Consider the following 18649-nt stretch of genomic DNA (forward strand, 5'->3'; position numbering starts at 1 on the left):
GCACGGATTTCAGATACAAGACACATTATGCAAAAAGAAAATGGCAATTTGATTCAATCTACTTCCTTCTATTAGGAACGAGTGAAGAAAAAGAAAAAAAAAGGGAGATCCACCTCATTTCAATTCACCTCAGTTAATTTAAATTTCATTTCATTTAATGAATAATACTTGATTTATTCGCAGAGCTTTTTCATACAGATTACATAAATTAAAGGAGTTTGCTTCTAATAGATGAAAATGTTGCTGATATATGATCTCATTTCTTATTGGCTGCTTTCTGCCAATTTTGAGTGGTTGTGAAGGATGAATGCTTATGATCATCGCTTTTGTGAGACTTAATCTGAAGTCTATCAGTACCAATTGTGATGGAGATTTGAAAAAGAAGGGGGCCAGCCCCCCAAATAATTTTTTTTTCTTAGAATCCAGTAATTACGGAAAATTACATGACCGGGATCTAAGGAATCCAACAGTGCCACGTTTCTGAAATATCTGACCAATTGATGGCGCCGCAGTCCTCGAGGCAAAGATATGGAGCATGGTGACAAGAAACAGGGGTCTGTACTCAATCTGTGTGCCTGAAAGTTCAAGAGGTTTCCACATATCCCAATGGCAGAAGAAAGAGGAGGAAGATGTAGTCAGAAACAATATATAATATCATTACAGATCATTTGACTCTCGCTTCAAAGTCCAATGATTTTATTTGATATTTTTCGTGACTCTCAAGTCAGCTCTATTCACTGACGTTTACTGGCATCAAAGAACTTTGCTAAAACAGTTACATGGTCTTGTTCTACCATAGTGTTCTTAACCTCTGGAAAAAATAATTATCAAAAAAGGATCGATTCAAAATAACTAAAACGTTTGATCAGTCAGGTCCAGAAGAACTATTTCCTTTGTTTTGCTTGCAGACAACCAGCTGTAGACCACCTGGAATCAAATATCTGCACCACATTCTGTTTTCAGTGATAAAGCACGAGTGGAAAAACCTTTCAATCTGACGTAATCCCTCTCGAAGCAACTGAAATGACTTGAAATAAACTTCACCTTGACGAAGAACAGATCTGTGACAGATTTGTTCACTGGGGCTGAGTGTGTGTGCCTCGGTGTGCACGTCTGAGAGCGGCAGAGTGAGACTGTGAGATCAGATGCAGGAACGCTCCACTTGTTAGATAATCCTATTTGCTCTGTTATCAACCAACATACACATAACTGAAGTAGAGATGGATCAGCTCAGATCAAGGCCTCACGTGCCTCCTGAAGGCATTTATGCATACAAACGCAGCTTACAAAACACAGGCAACCCTATAAACACAAGCAGGGCTTTTTATCCCATTTCATCTGCACTCACTTGAGGACAGTTGCAGATGAGAGCGGGAGTCTGTGTGCCAAATGGGCCGGAGCGTTTGGAGCCTTGAATTATCGAAACGTGCAGAATAAACCGGGTAATCTGCTGTTTTGCTTCAGTGCACATCACAGTGCATTAAAGTCACATTCAAGGGCACAAAGGCTTTGTTGCGAGCGAGTTTAGCACAGTGTCATACAGACCGTGGCGACACAAAACAAACCCTGGCAAGCCTGCTTGAAGCACGGTTGCTGTTTTAGAACACAGTTTTTGTCTATCTTATCGAAGAAATGGGTCAAAACATTTGAATAAGGTTCAAGAGATGATGAACGGTCGCTGTAAGCTAGCTTGTATTTGTGGTAGAGAATGATAAGAAAAAAATTCAACACCAGCAGACACATTTCCTACATTTTCTTGTAAGAGATAGAGAGGAAGAGGTGAGACGGTAGCGGAGAGTCAGGGGAGAAAAATCTGACCTGTTTTTTTTTGGTTACATTCTGGAATCCACCTTCAACCCTTTCCCCTATATGTCCACAATCACATCTGTGCTCACACACATTATGCAACAGGAAGTCGCAGCCCCTATGGTTTCAGTTAGTCTTCTGCTTTATGTCAGTATTGGGTTTGGAAGCCTTTTATATCATCGCTCTCCTCCCAAGCCCTCAACAGCAGCAACTCTCCCAGGAAACGCAGATTCCGTTCAAACTCTTATATTTTGGCAAGAGAGCTGCCTGCAAGTGAATGACAGAATGAATAAACATTCTCGATGTAAAAATGTTTCACTCAACTAACTGGTGTTGAAATGCAGTGTGTGAAAACATCTGTGTCTTTGAGCCAAGGGCACGTCTCAGTCCTGGCGTTTTACCTTGCAGTCCTCTTCCAGGTGTGAAACACTTGGTCTGCTCGAACGCCCGAGCCACCACCGCACCTCTCAGCATGCTGGTGATTGAATCCACCTGCAGAAGGCACACGGGGTCAAGATGGTGCACTCGATACAGTTTCACGCTGGGCCGAGATCGAAAGCATGCGCAGCGATGCAAAAAAAAAAACTGCTGCCCGCGCACAACCAACACCTGCTTCTCCCGCCGTCCTCTGTAACACACACGTGCAATCCCACAGAGCACCCGGTGAACACAGCTTGCTATGCGGCATGTGTAAACAAAGCTGTTGGAAACTGCTCTGGAATAAAACAAATGACAGGAAGCAGCCCAAAAAGCGCAGAGACAGCACAGCTTCGTTTTTTGTCTATTTGACCACCGCTGATGGAAACATCCTCATGAAGCCTCTTTCGGGTGGTGTGTGCATGTGTGTGTGTGTGTGTGTGTGTGTGTGTGTGCGCGTGCGCATGTAAACGTGTCAAATCAAATACGGTGAACTTTGCCCAAGAGGTGTTTTGGGTTTTTTTTGACCGAGCTCAAGTCCAAAAAAAACAGAATTCCTGCTCTTTATTCGCAAATTTCAATAAAAAGGTGACCTTTGAACATGAAGAAAAAAAAAACTTAACCACATGAAAAACAGCTTGTGTTCAGGTGGGAAATGCTTAAGGAAATCAGACAACAACAAAGCTGAATGCATTCTTTAGGGCATTTCTCTCAGACTTAATAGTTTGAGGAATATTTCAGCTCTACAATGGAGCTTTTAAAAAAAAAGTTTTCTCAGCATTAAATCTTAATAACGGCATGCTCAGATGCTCGACTGACTCACCTGGCTAAAGAGATGCTCCAGGAAGCTGTGAAGTTTTTTCTGCTTATCATGGGACAGCCACACACTGGAGGGCATCTCATCTCCTGCAGAGGTGCGATGACAACATGTCAGTATCAACTGTACTCTATCAAACATCTGCACGTTGACCATGATTGAGTGGAGCACAAATTCACGCCTTTCTTTCGAATGCTCTGTTTACGGTATTTCCCTGGAATTAAGAACAGAGAAGCGCGAGAGATATGTTGACAAATGTCTGTCATATTCAATCAGATTCATACTCGTTCAGATTCAGATTTTAATTCTAACGAGAGGGTTCAATCACACGGTCTGATTGTAATCGTGTCCTGTCACTTAAGGGAATAATTGGCAACATTGTGGTTGATATGAGGTTTGGGCAATAGCGGGAAAAGCATAAACGTCTTTTGCAAAAGAAGAGCTTCTGATAGCATCCTGTGAAGCTAATCGGATAAGTGGAGTTTAATTACACTAGAAGGGGTCTTTGTACACTTTAAATGAGTAATAATATGCAAGTCTACAAAGTCTTGAGGCAATAACTACTCATGCATTAATGTAAAAGCAGGATTCTGAGGTCGACACAGGTTTCGACACATTCAGGTCCAACATGTAGACATGACGCAGGGAATAAACCTCATCCCCCTTTAAGCCTTGTGATTCTATCTTCTGCGTGAAGAGGGTTTGAACTACATCGCACTTTGTCTGTGGGAGAATAATGTCTGTGCTGCGTCTGTGCACCTGAGTCCATCTCGTCGCTGTGAACGTAGGAGCTGCAGTGGCTGCTGCAGATGCTGGTGAAAGAGGCGATGGAGTTCCTGTTGCTGTTACAGTCACTGACAAGGAATGGGGGGGGGACAATTATGAAGACGATACACTTAAAATGATTTTTTAAAAAAGCACACAAAACATATGCAGTATGTTCTCTTGTCAGCTGATCTTTAAACTGTCTTTACTTTTTATCTATTGTTCCATAAACCGCCTGAGCTACATCCATAACATTTTGATTGAATTTGATTCAAATGGTACGTTAAATTTTAGTAGCCCAAGCAATTTACTTTTTACTTCTGTTAAAAAGGAGCTATAAGAATAAAATTGACTTGTCATTAATCGTGATAAAGGCATTTCTGAACATTTCTAAGCACTTCATAAGTGAAAACGTCTCCTTTTGGTTTTACCTGTAAGAGTCTCTGTTGCTGATCGTGTCGTGTCCCGAGTCCTCCTGCTCGTCTCCCGCCACATTGAAACACACCTTCTTCCCGTTCCTCTCCCCCCGCTCCCCCTCACTTTCTGCAGAAATGTAGCTCTCCGGGGTCCTCACCTCTGACGCCGGAGGATGGGTGATGGAGGATAGAAGGCTGATGGAGGCAAAACGGAAGGAAGGAAGGAGAAATGGGAAGAAAGAGAGGAGGGATTATTCAAAACCGTAACCCAAACCAAACATGAGACAGAACGTTTGATCAGACTGGCGCGACACAACAAGGCCTTACACAAGTGCGAGCACTGTACGCACATCATGTACAGTATGCACCTACAGCTGACTGAGTGGGCCAAAAATAACGCCCGGTCTGTTTGTTTTTGGCTTCCGCACAACAGCTTCAGATGGTCAGAGGCCCCCAGTCATGTTTAAAGTTTCAAACGTGTAGCACAGTGCAGCTGTGTCAACACGGCTGCACAGATGAGCTCCCCTCTCCGTATTACCGTTGGCTTGCATTCTATTACACGTCTATCAGAGGAGCAGGAACAGGGTGGACAGGATATTTTCACAGTTGAGGCAACACATGGCGGAGTTTAAAGCCATACCCTAATAAATGCTAAGCTTGGACATTTTTTTATATCTCTCCACACACACACTCTGACACGCGATGTCCGTTTATATTTCAGACTGATTTTAATTTGAGTCTGCTTGAATTTTCCATGACGTCACACCACTGGCCCTCAAGACATTTTAAAGCATAGAGAGAACAGAGGGGCTGCATTACCCTGAGCAGCATCAAAATAAACAACCTGCCTCCCTCATGCCGCCTAAGTGGATCTCGGTTTTACATCTCCTAAACTCTCCCACTATTCCTATCTCTCAACTGACCCTCTTTCTGCCCATTCGCAGGCTGACAAGGCAGCAAAAAAAGCCCTCATTATGGTTCACTCCAGGAGCCACCACAATGCCCCTCCAAAGCAAAGAGGCATTCCATCACCATGGAAAGATTCTCCTGGCTCCGTGATTGGCTACTGCTTAATAAACAAAGTGAGCCCAGTTTGGGGCCTTTGGGGCGCCAACTGTTGGAGGCGGTGTGGCAGAATAACAATTACTGGATCGGAGAAGGGGCTCCAAAGAGAGAAAGACAGGAAACACTGAAAACAAGAGAATGAGAGTGGCCCAAAGTCGACGACTGCTTTGCTTATCGCAACTCACACAGAAGGCCTTCAAACCTACTTTGACACATTAAACCATTAGACCTCAGCTGCCTTGACTGAATCTGGAAGAGCACCGGCATTACAAAGCTTCACATGAAGCTGTTCAGCGGCAGGATATTTGCATAACACTTCAATCCGTGGTGGAATAAGTAAGTGTGAGCACCCAGCGTCTTCAAACTGCTGCCGGCTACTGTACTCACAATGCAAGCAGATTAAGGAAAAGATATGAAAATGGAGGGGGAGAGTGGGGAAGTTTGGTATTTGATCCAGGAAGGGAGGAGATCCTGATATAGAGCACGTCAACGGGTTTGTCCTCTCGCAGCTGTGTCCCCTTCTCGGCAACCCAGAGACAAAGGTTCACAGGTTGCTGCCTCAAAATGGATTCCTCAGGGATCAGCCAAGAAATTATATAACATTAAGGAACATCCATTTTTCTTTTTCTTTTTTTATTTTCTAAATTATTATAAGGACACATCTAACATGCTGTGAATGTACCCCAGACTTCCCCTCTTGATGTTGGGAACGGAAGAGGGCTGTGTTTGACATTATGCGCAAAATAGCCACTTCAGCTTATTATTATATGGTTAAAATATGAGCTGTCAGAGCGGGTCGCACCCAAAACAGAAAAAGGAAGAGGCACGGATTCCAGTGAGGAATGCGTGTGTCCATGTGTACAGATGGCTGCGTAGATACTAGGACATGGAGTGAATGAGAGCAAACACGAGGAACATCAGATTTAAACAGAACCAGGAGCTGTGCGAGAGGGAGGGGCAGGGTGTGTGTAGCAGCAGAAGTAATGACCCTTGGCCAGCCAGCGAACAGACTAATATGCAAACTAATCCAACGAAGAGCAAAGGAAGGCTCAACATCCCCTCAAAAAGGTCAAAGCAAGGCATCCAGAAGGCTACTACAACACAGCTTATTACTTTCCACGCTGAGACCCACACAGCTCAACCTTAACAAGCTCCTGAAGTGTGTATCGTCTGCCCATTTGAACAGACAACACATGGTAAAGGTCATTATCGCCTCGATAGATGTGTCTCCGACCTTTCGAGCGTGAGAGGATGGCAGGGAGCTAATTGGCAGTGACAAGAGCATGACAAAAAATTTGTCCAGTCTCCGTCATTATCAGCCCCGCAGTGGACTCGTCTCATTATTAACACGCCGAGGTGACAGCTCTGCTCCATTTAGCAACTTTTAATGTCGCTCTCTGAATCAGGAGGAGACTCATAATGACTAAATCGATCAAATGATCATCTAAAGATTCATAACTGACAGTGTAACGCGAGCTGAGCTGTCCACAAATAATTACCGACTCCTGCAGGAGAAATGGGTTTCCTCTGCAGTGTATTCATGCCGGCGCTTTGCAGGCATTTATCAGAGGTCCATTGTTGGTGGATTTCTTTTCCAGAGTCCGCTTGGCTTCAAGTCACACCTTTCTTTATTGAGATTTTATTTCCTGTTTGGAGCTGGCGGTCGGACTGGAGCAGCATTTCCCTTTTGCTTTCTGGCTTCCAAACAATGAGCCTTGCATCCACGCCAAAGACAGAGAGCCAGGCTGAATACAGAGTGACCCAACAGAAAACAGTGAGTCAGCACTCACAGCCCCCCCTCCGCCCCTAATCACACAGTAATTTCAAATCCGGAACCTTTCTTAGCTAAAATAGTCTTGCCCGTGCTTTTCCTCCACCATCTGTCTATCCCGCATGCAGAGCACGCACACGCAGGTGTTACGGTAATGACCAAAATGTATGCCCAACAAGCACCAGATGTAGCACGTTGACCTCTGCCAAGGCTACAGCAAAACAGGACATTTCAAATGGAAATTTATTTCCATCAGTGATAAAAACGTGATCTGAAATGTTCCCCAAATTTTTTTTTCTTTTTGCAGGGAACATGTTCAAACTCATTTAACAAAACACAACAAACGAGGCGTTAAACTCACCTTCACACTTTAGAACTTTTCTGGCATGAATCAAATGAAAATCCTGTTTGAATTTAATTGGATGGAAACCTTCCGGTTCTTATCAGGGTTTTAATTGGGAAAAATGCTAGAGCAGACGGGGTGGTTCAGGAATAAATTAATAAATCAAATGGCATCATTGTAGGTTTAAAAAAACAAAACAATGCTTAATATGCTTGATCTGGTAAAAGAAAATGTTAAGAACAAGACTATCATTTCTTTAAACCGATTCGATTCAAATGGCAGAAATCAATTGTTATTAAAAACAGCATCTCACCAGTTTAACTGTACAAAGTTTTAAAAAGTTAGGCATATTAAAACAATAGTTTGAATCATTGGGTTCTCGGTGTTATCGACTCGTCTGCAACACCTCTGCCTCCAAAAAAAAACAACACAACGATTGCTGCAAGCCGAACTTTTAACATTTTAGTCCACAAAGCAATGAGTGTTGTCATGGTGGCCATGTCCATCTTTAATATCAAGGCTGTGACCCATCATCATGGGGATTATTTGCACTGCTGTGCACAGTAATAAAGGTGTCAGTTTGTGAGTCTGCGTCGTATATAGTGTTGCTATAGCCACTCACTCATGAATATGGGCGCCGTGCGTCTCCATCTCCTTGACAACAGCCGTGAGTTTGTAGAGAAGTTTCTGATATGCGTCCAGGGTGAGCAGGTCTTCTTCTCTAAGCAGGAAACGAAGTCCGTGACCTTCTGTCCGGCCCAAGCTGTGACCAGACGGTGCAGCCATGGTTGTGATGGTGTGCTGTACGTTCACCATGGGGTTTAGCTTACCTGAACATAGAAACCACATTCTCAATTCAAATCCAGAGCCGTGAAGCGACGTGAATGTAAGGAATTATTCCACCGTGGAAGATGCTCACCCTGCTCAGCACTGCTATGCCTGCCCTTCTCCAGAGTGTTCTTCCTGCTGTCCAGCTGCACACCGAAGGCGCTGCCCAGAGAGGTTGTAGTCTTGGGGTAGGACACTTCCATCACATTGATGTGGCAGTTTGTGGGGCAGAAGTCGCTGCTGTGAAGGGGGGAAACCTTGGCCTTGGCCTGCTTAAAGGTGGGCCACGCTCTGTTCTTTAGTACCCGAGAAAACTGCGGGAAAGAAGAGAGAAAAGTTTGGATGTATACCCGTTTATGCACTTACTACTGGAAAAACAAGCCTTATGACAGGTTTCATGATAGCTCTCAAAGTTATGAACGAGGAAATGAAACCATGTATTAACACGCAGGCTTCAAAAGTCAGAGCCTTTGCATCATTTAGCTGATGTGTATCTTCAGCAATAGATCAAAAGATTCCATGTGAAACACAGGCCAGAGTATCTGTCAACAAAACGTGCAGTGTTCATTATCAAATGTGACAGCTGGCCATAGAAGAAAAGCACGAACACCCAATATTGTATATTTTCAACATTCCTCTTCTTTTTTTTCTTCCCCATGGCAGCTCAAATTTTCAAACCAAATCAGAGATTCAAGGCAGACTAATAAGATTATCATTGCTCACATATGTGAAAAACTCCAGACCCGGACGCAACCCCTCATCAATTAAACTGGCACAAACGGAGCTGAAGTGGTGCGCGGCCGCTCGTATCATCATGTTGTTAATTGGGATTTTTCATTTGTAACTTCACAGAATTTGTAAAATCCATGTTTTGCATTTGCTGCAGAGGAACTGTTGATTCATTTCCTTTCAAGAGTAATATCAAACAGATTTTCAGCTGAAAAACACATTGCTACCACTGAGGCTTTGGTCGATGCTCCACACATGGATCCTGTATATGCACTGTTAAATGAGGGCACATATCCTCCACTGTGGCTTAACACTACAGGACTTGCATAGAACGTCTGATTCCACCTTATCCTGCAAAGGAAGTTTGCAATGAAACGCCTTTAACCTGCTACAACATTGGATCTCCGTTTGAAACAGAATGCACGGGGAGCAGGAAGTTCTGCTTGGATCCAGAAAGACTTCTCTGCACCTTCCTTGAACTCTATCACAGAGCCCGCATCCTGTCTTGTCTGTTTACATTAGATGTTTTAAACCATTGGATTAGTTTTTAGCAACTTGGGCTGAGAGCCAATACAAGCATAACATAATGTGCTGTATATCTAAAAGGAAGGAACCTAAACCAAAAAAAAAATCTCCTTGTTTAGCTCGAGTATGAAGCTGTAGCTCCAAGTGCGTTGACGAGTCACCTTGACAACCGTCTCTACATGCTTCAGGTCTATCATTACTGTGCACCGTGTCAACATATCTCCTAATCAAAGTCAATCGCTCAGCTTTCATTTTTCCCTTCTCTCCATTTCTCTTCTCTCTCCTCCTCTCTCTGGAGATCTGAAGAGGAATGCTCTGCTTCATGAGGGGATCTTACACAACTAAAGTCCCGGCTGTGTCTGTGCAGGGATATTCATATGTGGTGATTAATCCAATCCAGCCCCCTCCCATCACTACTTCAGTGGTGAATGTCAATTAATTACAAAGTTTATTGATATATTCATTAAGTCCATGCAAAGTTAGGAAGTCTATGACAAACGTTCGGGGGTAAAGATTTCTTGCAGATCAATGACAGCTGATTCGATTTTTATTTTTGCAGCAGCTTCTTGATTGTTGTGTTTGGGGGTTCAGCTTGTTTGCCGTTATTGGACTGCTGCTTAGATAAGTCGGTGTCATCAGCGAGAAAACTCTCTGCCTTTTCAGTGCGTTTTCCTCACTCGCTCAGCTATTGGGTTACGCAAGAGATTAGATTCCGTCACAGAGGGCGGAGGTCACCATAAACTTTCTGTCAAAGTGTTGCTATGTTGTGCAGCAGTCCTCAGGCACTGCAACACTGCAGAAAACATGCCAGCAGTTTTTTTGGGATTTTTTTTATTAAAAAAAACAGCATCTCGCAGGAATCAAGGAGCAATAGTTTTTTTGTGTGTTTTTTTTTTTTTTTAAGTTTGCATTTTTTGGTTTTGTTGTGGAGTCCTCCTGTGTTTTTGGTTTCATGGCGTTTTCTGGAATGCCTTTTTGTTTTGTAAACTGTGTTTTTCTCTCTTTTTCTTTTTTTATTGTGGAATCTTGCCTGTTGTGAAATGCCACTGTGTTCTTTGTTGTGATGTGTTCTCTGACACATTCGATTCACTTTTTTTTTTTCCATTTGCCTCGGAAGCCTGCGCTGGTTTGGAGTAAATAAAGCACTGAAGTATGCTGCTTTCTCCTCTTAGAATCAACTGCAGAAAAAAAAAAAATCACCTGGTGCTTAAGGAGCTCGATCAATTTAAGGTATTCATGGAATCTTTACATGACCTAACGACAGTCACATTTGGCTGCAAATGCTCCGAGTGGCTGCTAAAGCCTGATTTTTAATCTGCAACGAATATGAGGAAGTGTTACTCAGATATTCTAGGTCTTTATCTGCTTGTTTGTTTGATTTTGTTTCCAATGCGTCAGTAATTCATTCTTTTATTTTGTGCACACATTTGGTTTGTGGTTTGTATACAATGCTATTTTGCGCATAAGTTAAATAAAATGAAATGTTCCCAAACTATGTAAAAATATATGAATGCACCACTTAGTGGGAGAGAAAGACTGTATCCTCTGGAGCAGAGAGGCTGATGATGGTCCTCTCTGTCACAACTGCTCTGGAGAGTTACCTTTCTGTAGTTGGTGATGCGTCGGCTGATGTGCTCCACCCTCTCGCCGTACATGGCGCTGAAGCGTACCTGCAGCTCCTCAGGGACAACATCACAGCTGGAACTCAACCTGCCACACATCTGCACCAGCATCTCGTCATTTCGCACCAGTGCCTCCAGGATCTGGTCACGGAAAGGGCAAACAAAGACCGGGAGGATAACGTGATATGCAAATACATCTAAAACACTTCCTGAAGCGACAAATGGCATGCAAATGAAGGGGCCAGGCACGCTGCTCAGCAGAAAAACAAAATTAATTTACCCCACAGACCTTATTTCTCTGCAGCCTTTCATGAGCGGTTCAAATCGAATATCTAAAATTCCCACGTGCTATTCATAAGTCCATGGAGATAAACCCACTGCGATACATATGCCGCACATGTGAAGACTCTGACTTCTCAGATAAGAGATTAGATATAAGGAGAAAGGGAGGCTCAAGTCTCTGAGCCTTTGTAATGAGATGAGATAAAATGAGAGAAAAACAGCGAAGGAAGTGGAACTGCAGGAAGCGACTGAAGCACGAGACAGTGTTACCAACATTAAAATTCAACATCACACAAATATCAGAGGGACAGCGTATGCTGGAACAGACGTTTATGATCACAGTAAAATAATTTTCACTTTGGAGCAATGAGAAACTGTAGAGAGAAAAGGGGATTTTTTTCCTTTTAATGTCAGTGGTTTTAATTTAATGTGGATCTTTTACAGTAAACATTTCAGAACACAATAACTGTAAATCTAGATCAGCCTCACACAAGTACCCATTTTGTGATCATGGCTAATTCATTGCAAACAAGATGCTGTTTGTACATTTTGTCCGAGCAAATCCTCTCGGTCTCTCTCAGCATCTTAAATGAATAATGATCATTCTGTGAACATCACTGCTGGGATGCATCTTTACCCAGGCCGGGCGGGAAATAAAGTAACTGAAGGAAAGCTGTCAGTTCCAACTTGCTACAAGCCTCACAGGCTTTAACTCACAGACTAAAAGATTGCATTGAGATTTATGTTCGATCTGTACATCATTTCAAGTTGGACGTATTGTAAAGTTCTTGGAATTGCCAACCCAAATCTGAATGATTGCAAATTTGACTCCAAACAGCAAGCACACAGTAAACAAAGAAAAAATGGCTTCTCACAATCATTTGTAAGGCCATCTCAACACGAGCCCGTTAGGACCGAAGCCTTATTATGGTTTGCTTATATTCTCAACTGTTATACCCCATTACATGAGCTGCAGCTCTACTGTGTTAAACACCACCATTTATCACCATCTTAAAAATTTCTCGCTCTTTCCCTGATGCTCCTTTCTATTTGTTGCCCACGACCACGAAGGATTCGAAAACAGCGCAGCCAAACGCGCTAGATTTTTAGAGACGATTTTCATTTAGTTAAGAAGGATTTTCCAGCAAGGCTTTACAGACACGGCCGAAAAAACTAATAAGGAGACAATGGGGGGAAAAACAAACCGTCTGTGCCAAGAGTCTGTACTCTCCTGACACATGCTGATTCATGACACATGACACATGACCCCATATCTCTAACATGATAAATCTGGCTTAAGGAATAGATGATTACGCCCAGACACAGAGGGGAAAGCCTCCTTTTAAGCATAATTCAAGCATTCAAACATAACAAGGCATTTAAAATAGATCCTGAAAAAATTCCCGCTATGAAAAATAGGAATTCAAATCAAGATGTAAGCAACTATTTTGTGCTTTGATTGGGAATCTGTAAAGCCGACCAAACAATTGCACAACTGGTCAAATTACCATTGAAAGAAATGCCCAAGCAATGAACCCAGGGTCTGCGATTACTGACCGAACCAAAGCCCTGAAAATGAGTAGAATTAAACCAAAAATCCAAGCAAAAACTGTTTGTTCCCGCATTTGACCCAGCACAAAATGCAATACCACATCCTGCATGTATTCCAGCAACATTATTCCAGCTAAACTGGCCTGCCTGCAGTCAAGAAAAAATAAATTAAATAAATTAAAAAAAAAAAAAATCACCCACCAACAACATCTAGTGAATTATCAAACAGAAAATTCAACATAGGAGGCCTCAAAACATTGAGAACCTTAAACAGCTCACTTTCAAAACACAAGAACTGGTGTCTTCAGTTCATAAATGCTTACCGAGATGCTCAAAGAACATGTGATGCAACACAGCAGTAACAATGCCTCTTTCCAAAGGCGTGCTGCTGGTATCACATTCAAAGTATGCATCCACACTTTTCAAAACAAGGATACCATTTCTTAGTTTCAGCATCTGAACTGCAATCCTTTTATTTTAATACAACATTCAGATGATTTTCAAACGATGCCAAATTCTTCTTGCTAACAGGGTTGCACTGAAACCGACACCTAGCCAGATGTTCAACCAACGAATCAGCCTGGAGTCCATACATTTCCAATACAGGAAAGAAACAGCTTCTTATAGAGGATTAATACATTGTGAACAAAGCAAAAGTGACAAAACTCAATGGATGCTATACCTTTGCAGTGAGGCTGAAGAATCCCTTTGGCTCAACCATCTTATCCAGCACATGGCACTTGATGCCAGCTGTGCTGTCATACTCGTACACCACTCCGTACTCCAGGTGGACATTGTCTACCGTCAGACTCACGTGGTCCTTCTTCCCGTCAATGATGGCAATAGTGTTGAATTTGTCCATCACCTCTGAGATTGGAGGACACACAAAAACAGTGGTGTGACATGTTGCTGTTAGCGTGTATGCAAATAAGACAACACACACGCATGCATGAACTCTGCTATGTAAAGCTGCAAACTTGCAAGTGTTTTCATCATCCCACTTGGCACAGAATGAGCCTCAGACCATCAAATCTGTACACAATTTGAGAGAAAGACCCTCTGCTCGCGGCTTCCCTCTTCCTCCCCCAGCTGAAAACGATGAGCAATTTCAAGAGCACCGAGTTAACTAGCCCCTTGCTCACGCAGTGACTTAATATGGCAATAAATTGTGCTCCGGAGCTGTTTGCTGTGATGGGAATAGCTTTCCTGTTTTATTTTCTCATTGGGATCTATAAATTGGTGGGGGAAATTAACGCTTGATGAGCCAGAGAAGACGGCTGTTCACGGGCTAACACGTTCCAGATGAGCCCGTTCGGAGCTGCATCTCAATCGTTAAATGAGGGCGGCAAAGCGCTCACGCAAGCCTGTTTTACATTCTCAGACACCCTCGGCACGATTTCTGTTCCCAAATGAGTAATTTGTCGAACTACATAGTGAATGTTCCTGAGTGTTTGTGTGCAGTCACCTTCTACTTTGCACTCAAAGCCATCTCCGTTCTCCTCGGGGGCGGGTTTCTGGTTGGTTTTTTGCTTGTCCTCCTGGGCGCTCTCGCTGTTGTTGTAGACCCACTTAATGGTGTCTTGCTGCATAAATAATCCAAGAGGGGATTTCATTTAGAATTTAAATGGGAATGTTTATGCTTCATGAAGACTGAAAAACAGTTCACATGTAATCACGCTTTGAACTTTTGCTCGCTGTCATTTATGCGAGTCTTTTCATCTAAAATTAAAAATGATGGGAGCCATTAGAGCCACACACAGGCGACAAACTTCTACCCAAATCAGTCATATCCCTCTTATCCCTACATTCTCACTTGTGACTTTCTGCCACTGAAGTTTTAAATAAAAATGAACACAATGTACTTGGTCGTGTGTGTCCGTGTGTGCACGCAGGCTGTGGCTGCTGCAGCATGTTCGGCAGATTCTGCCCAGAGATGGTGTTCACAGTTGGGTTGGCAGAGCATACAGCGAAAAGCCTTCACAAACATATGGAAACGTGGTGCTTGGTGAGACCACAAAAGCAAACCCATGCCAATCTCATCAATCCATTGTAGCATGCCTCACAGGCCTGTGTGTGTCTGTGTGTGTGTGTGTGTGTGTGTGTGTCTGTGTCGGTTCTCCACACCCAAACCCACATAGAGGTTTCTGCCAAGGCTACACGCTGTGCCTGCTTACTAGTCTGTGGCGTTCCCATATACAACCCTACACTCACAAACGCACAGAGAATAAGAAAGAGAGGGCGGGTCCTCTGCGTCCACACATGATTTAAACCAGAACTCCAGTAGTTTTGGAACACTGTAGTGCATCATTAAGCTCGAGGTACCAATGGAGCTCAATTATAATGACACACTACACTAACTCACCCCATACCTACACCCCGAGGTTGCTATTTTTCACCGTTTCCCACCTTAAACAGGTGGTCAGAGCACGCTCTCTCCTCCTACACTTGTCTGCTGTCAACCACTCACCCAGACTAAGAAAAACTGTCTGGCCTACCAACCCCACTGTTTCTCCAGCCACCTCCAGATCCGTTCCCACCTCGCTCTGTAGTCTTTCAGTCTCCCACAACAAGCTAACCACTGAGAGCCAGGGGTCAAGGCTGGGGGAGCCAAAACTACTATTATTTCAGTGTAATGACCCAAGAGAAGGAAAGATGGAGTCAAAGAGAGATGTGATGTAAAACGGGAGCAAGGAGGTCTGTCTGCTATGTTTTTAACCCATCCCTTTTTCGCCTTATTTTCTTCCCCTAGCACTACCATCGCACAACAAACCGATCAATCAGCATATGGTTTAAGATGGTTTAAGCAAGAAACCATTTAAAGACCTAAAGGTGTAACTATATACTCTGTTTGCAATATTACAAACCCAGTGACATGTATTTAAAAACTTTTGATGTGTCACTCTTACCAGTGAGTGAAACTATTGAAAAAGAAAAAAAATTCTAAAACATTCTTTTGCCGTTCCCGTCTTCTCCACCTGCCCCACCTGCGTTGGTCGCCTGTACTTCCTGCACGCGGTGACATGAGCGATGACGCTGGCGTGGCTCTCCTTGCTCACGTTGATGCCGTTCACCTTGATGATACACTGGCCCGGGTGGAGACCGGCGGTGGCTGCCACGGTGCCTGGTGGGAGACAGAAAGGCGGGCAAAGAGAAGGGGAGGGGAGGGGTGTCAAGGGCGAGCTGTGGCGTGCATTATCATGCAGGTGCAGGCTGAAACAGGATGAAAAAAAACACAAGCACATCCTATAAAAAATACTTGTCACATTTTCCACATCCTGTACACAAAACTGGGCTGAGCGGCGGTCCCTCTTCTTCTTTATATTTACATCTTTGCTTCCTGTTTTTTGCATCTCAGGAGAAGTGTGAGAAAGAGAGTGGTGTGCAGAGGAGGGGTTGTTTGTCTGGGGTAGACGAGGGCCTCTCTAAGGGACGCATATGTGACTGAAAGAGAATTTTTATGGTTTACAGTTATCAGAAGGAAGGGCACGGCACACTAAATATTCCTCTCATTTGTTTCCATAGCTCAGAAGGAGCTCACATTGTAGTGTGAAGAAACTGTAATCCTCTGGCCAAATATGTCAATATGATTCAATCATTCAGCTGCACTTTCTCACCGAACTTAAATCTAGAAAAAGGACAAAAAAAAAAGTCTTGTGTAACCAACCAAAAAAGGCAATAAGACAGAATACTGTACAGTCGCCTGCTAAATTATTCAACCCTCATGAGTGCTTAAAAGCATAAACAAATATATTTAATGGCTGATAATAAATCACTCTCAGGTAGATCTCTCCTTGTAAACAAACAAATAAACTGGTAAACCAAATCCAAAGTGTTCTTTGTACTTTCAATAGGATTTTGAAAGCTATTAAAAAGGTATCATATCCTATTGACATAGGACTGATCCTAAGGGCACGCTAACAGCGCTCTGATGCTGTACTCAGGGACAGTAGTGCTGCAGGCTACATGCTAACTTCAGGATGTCAACACATTTATTCTGAAGCTGATGCTTGACAGGCCTCCAACTGGCTTAATTTAAAGTCCTTGAAGATTTTTCACACCTTGGAACTCCTTGTACTTTTTGATTATGCTTTGAACTGTGGCCACTGGCTCTCGGGGACTCTAGGATATGGCTTTATAACCTTTTCCATGTCTTGTGTCATAATGTGCAGGCAGAGGTCCACACCTATCTGTTTGGTTTTAGCCATGATTTGTAATTGAGTAAGGTCAAACAAAAATCAAGAGGACGGCTTGAAAATGGGTGCTGACGTAATATCCGATTCTCACTACGAGATTATTGTGGACAAAACAAGGTTATTGCAACAACAGTACAAAACTTGTTGGGACAAATATTGAAATCAGAGCGTTTTATCTTTGTTTTGATTGCTTTATCAAATCAAAATATCATCATATGTGCATTGTCAACACAATATGGAAATTTAATTCTTAAAATATCACGATTATCATCAATGAGCATATTGTGAGCCCCCCTATTTGAGAGCTTTGTCTCTGGCATCAGTGCATCTACTTAAACATAACAGGTTCCCAGGCAACAACAGCGTAAGGTCAAAACTTACAGACACACACGCATGCATGCAAGCACATACCCAGCACTTTTCCATCCTTCTATCACACTTGGATTGCTTACAGGAAAAAAACAAAACAAGATTCAATTCCTCTGAGAACAGCCATACAAGGCCATGGATTGTTTTTTGATTGGATCCCATCTTGTGTCAGCCCTGGTAGCAGTGCTACTAAACACCCAGCGTTAGCTAAGTGGTGGGAGAGAGGGACTCTGATGAATGCAGACCAAAAATTCAGAAGGCTTTGCAGTAAAACTGAACCGCTAAGGAAAACGGGGAATAGGTGCGTGGAAATCGCTGTGATCACATCATGCCACAGCCAAGTCACGCACATCAACAAAGATCGGTTTAGCAGCTGCTTGCCAGCTGTGCCACAATAAAACAGAACTAATGGGAGGCCTTCTGCCGATGAAGCCAGACAGCCATCTCGTACCTCTTCCAACAGCATGGACCACAGAGGGGCCAAATCCGCGAATCTGGAAACCCAGCCCGTCAACCGAGTCTGGGATCTTTACCGTCCTAGAGAGAGAGAGAGAGACGTAAGAGGAAATGTACCAAGCAATGCAGGCAATTTGGATAGCATTTGTGCACACGCAGATCTGCCTTACTCTCTTGGCTTGGTGCTAACCAGCACCCTAAGAGGTCCCTTGTTGTTGAAGCATTGCCTGAGGAGAACTTCCACTTCAGAGAAAGGCCTGAGGAACACCAGGTCCCCATTTATGGCAAACAGCTTCTTCCCCACTTCCAGGCCAGCCATCTTAGAAGAGAGGAGAGAATGAATGCTTGATTGAAAAAAAAAAAAAAGAATAAGGTTTAAAAGCCACATAAAATCACAACAAAAAATATCAATGTTGACATTTTTGGAATCGGGATCGCCAATACCATCTATGTAACTTCACAAATAAGAATGCATGCACGTCCACTGATGGGACACAAAAGGGGAAAACTTTGTCGGTCAGCATACAGCTGGATCCTGTTGGTGATTTCAACATCCCAGACTGAATATTTAAAAATATACACACACAATGACAGTCTATTCAAGCCAGACATTTCAGGCTCTTTGTGACTGGAAGGAATTATGGGTCATGCGCTCAAATGGATGACACTTGCCCCAAAACTCTCTCCCATTTTC

General features: G+C 43.2%; 1 protein-coding gene across 3 annotated transcripts in view; it reads right to left on the reverse strand.

Annotated features, from left to right (window-relative positions):
- prex2 (phosphatidylinositol-3,4,5-trisphosphate-dependent Rac exchange factor 2) overlaps nucleotides 1-18649 on the reverse strand; it is an 84974-nt gene that overhangs the window by 26308 nt on the left and 40017 nt on the right. For all 3 annotated transcript variants that reach the window (XM_075451973.1, XM_075451972.1, XM_075451971.1), the window contains exons 18-29: nucleotides 18126-18274; nucleotides 17951-18036; nucleotides 15922-16058; nucleotides 14403-14520; nucleotides 13620-13804; nucleotides 11084-11245; nucleotides 8320-8542; nucleotides 8023-8230; nucleotides 4237-4416; nucleotides 3800-3894; nucleotides 3047-3129; nucleotides 2208-2298 (exon numbers count right to left, since the gene is read on the reverse strand). In XM_075451973.1, the coding sequence (XP_075308088.1) occupies nucleotides 2208-2298; nucleotides 3047-3129; nucleotides 3800-3894; nucleotides 4237-4416; nucleotides 8023-8230; nucleotides 8320-8542; nucleotides 11084-11245; nucleotides 13620-13804; nucleotides 14403-14520; nucleotides 15922-16058; nucleotides 17951-18036; nucleotides 18126-18274 (1717 nt within the window). The remainder of the gene's footprint in view (nucleotides 1-2207; nucleotides 2299-3046; nucleotides 3130-3799; nucleotides 3895-4236; nucleotides 4417-8022; nucleotides 8231-8319; nucleotides 8543-11083; nucleotides 11246-13619; nucleotides 13805-14402; nucleotides 14521-15921; nucleotides 16059-17950; nucleotides 18037-18125; nucleotides 18275-18649) is intronic.

The sequence above is a fragment of the Odontesthes bonariensis genome, chromosome 20, assembly GCF_027942865.1.
Source record: "Odontesthes bonariensis isolate fOdoBon6 chromosome 20, fOdoBon6.hap1, whole genome shotgun sequence".
NCBI classification, from domain to species: Eukaryota; Metazoa; Chordata; class Actinopteri; order Atheriniformes; family Atherinopsidae; genus Odontesthes; species Odontesthes bonariensis.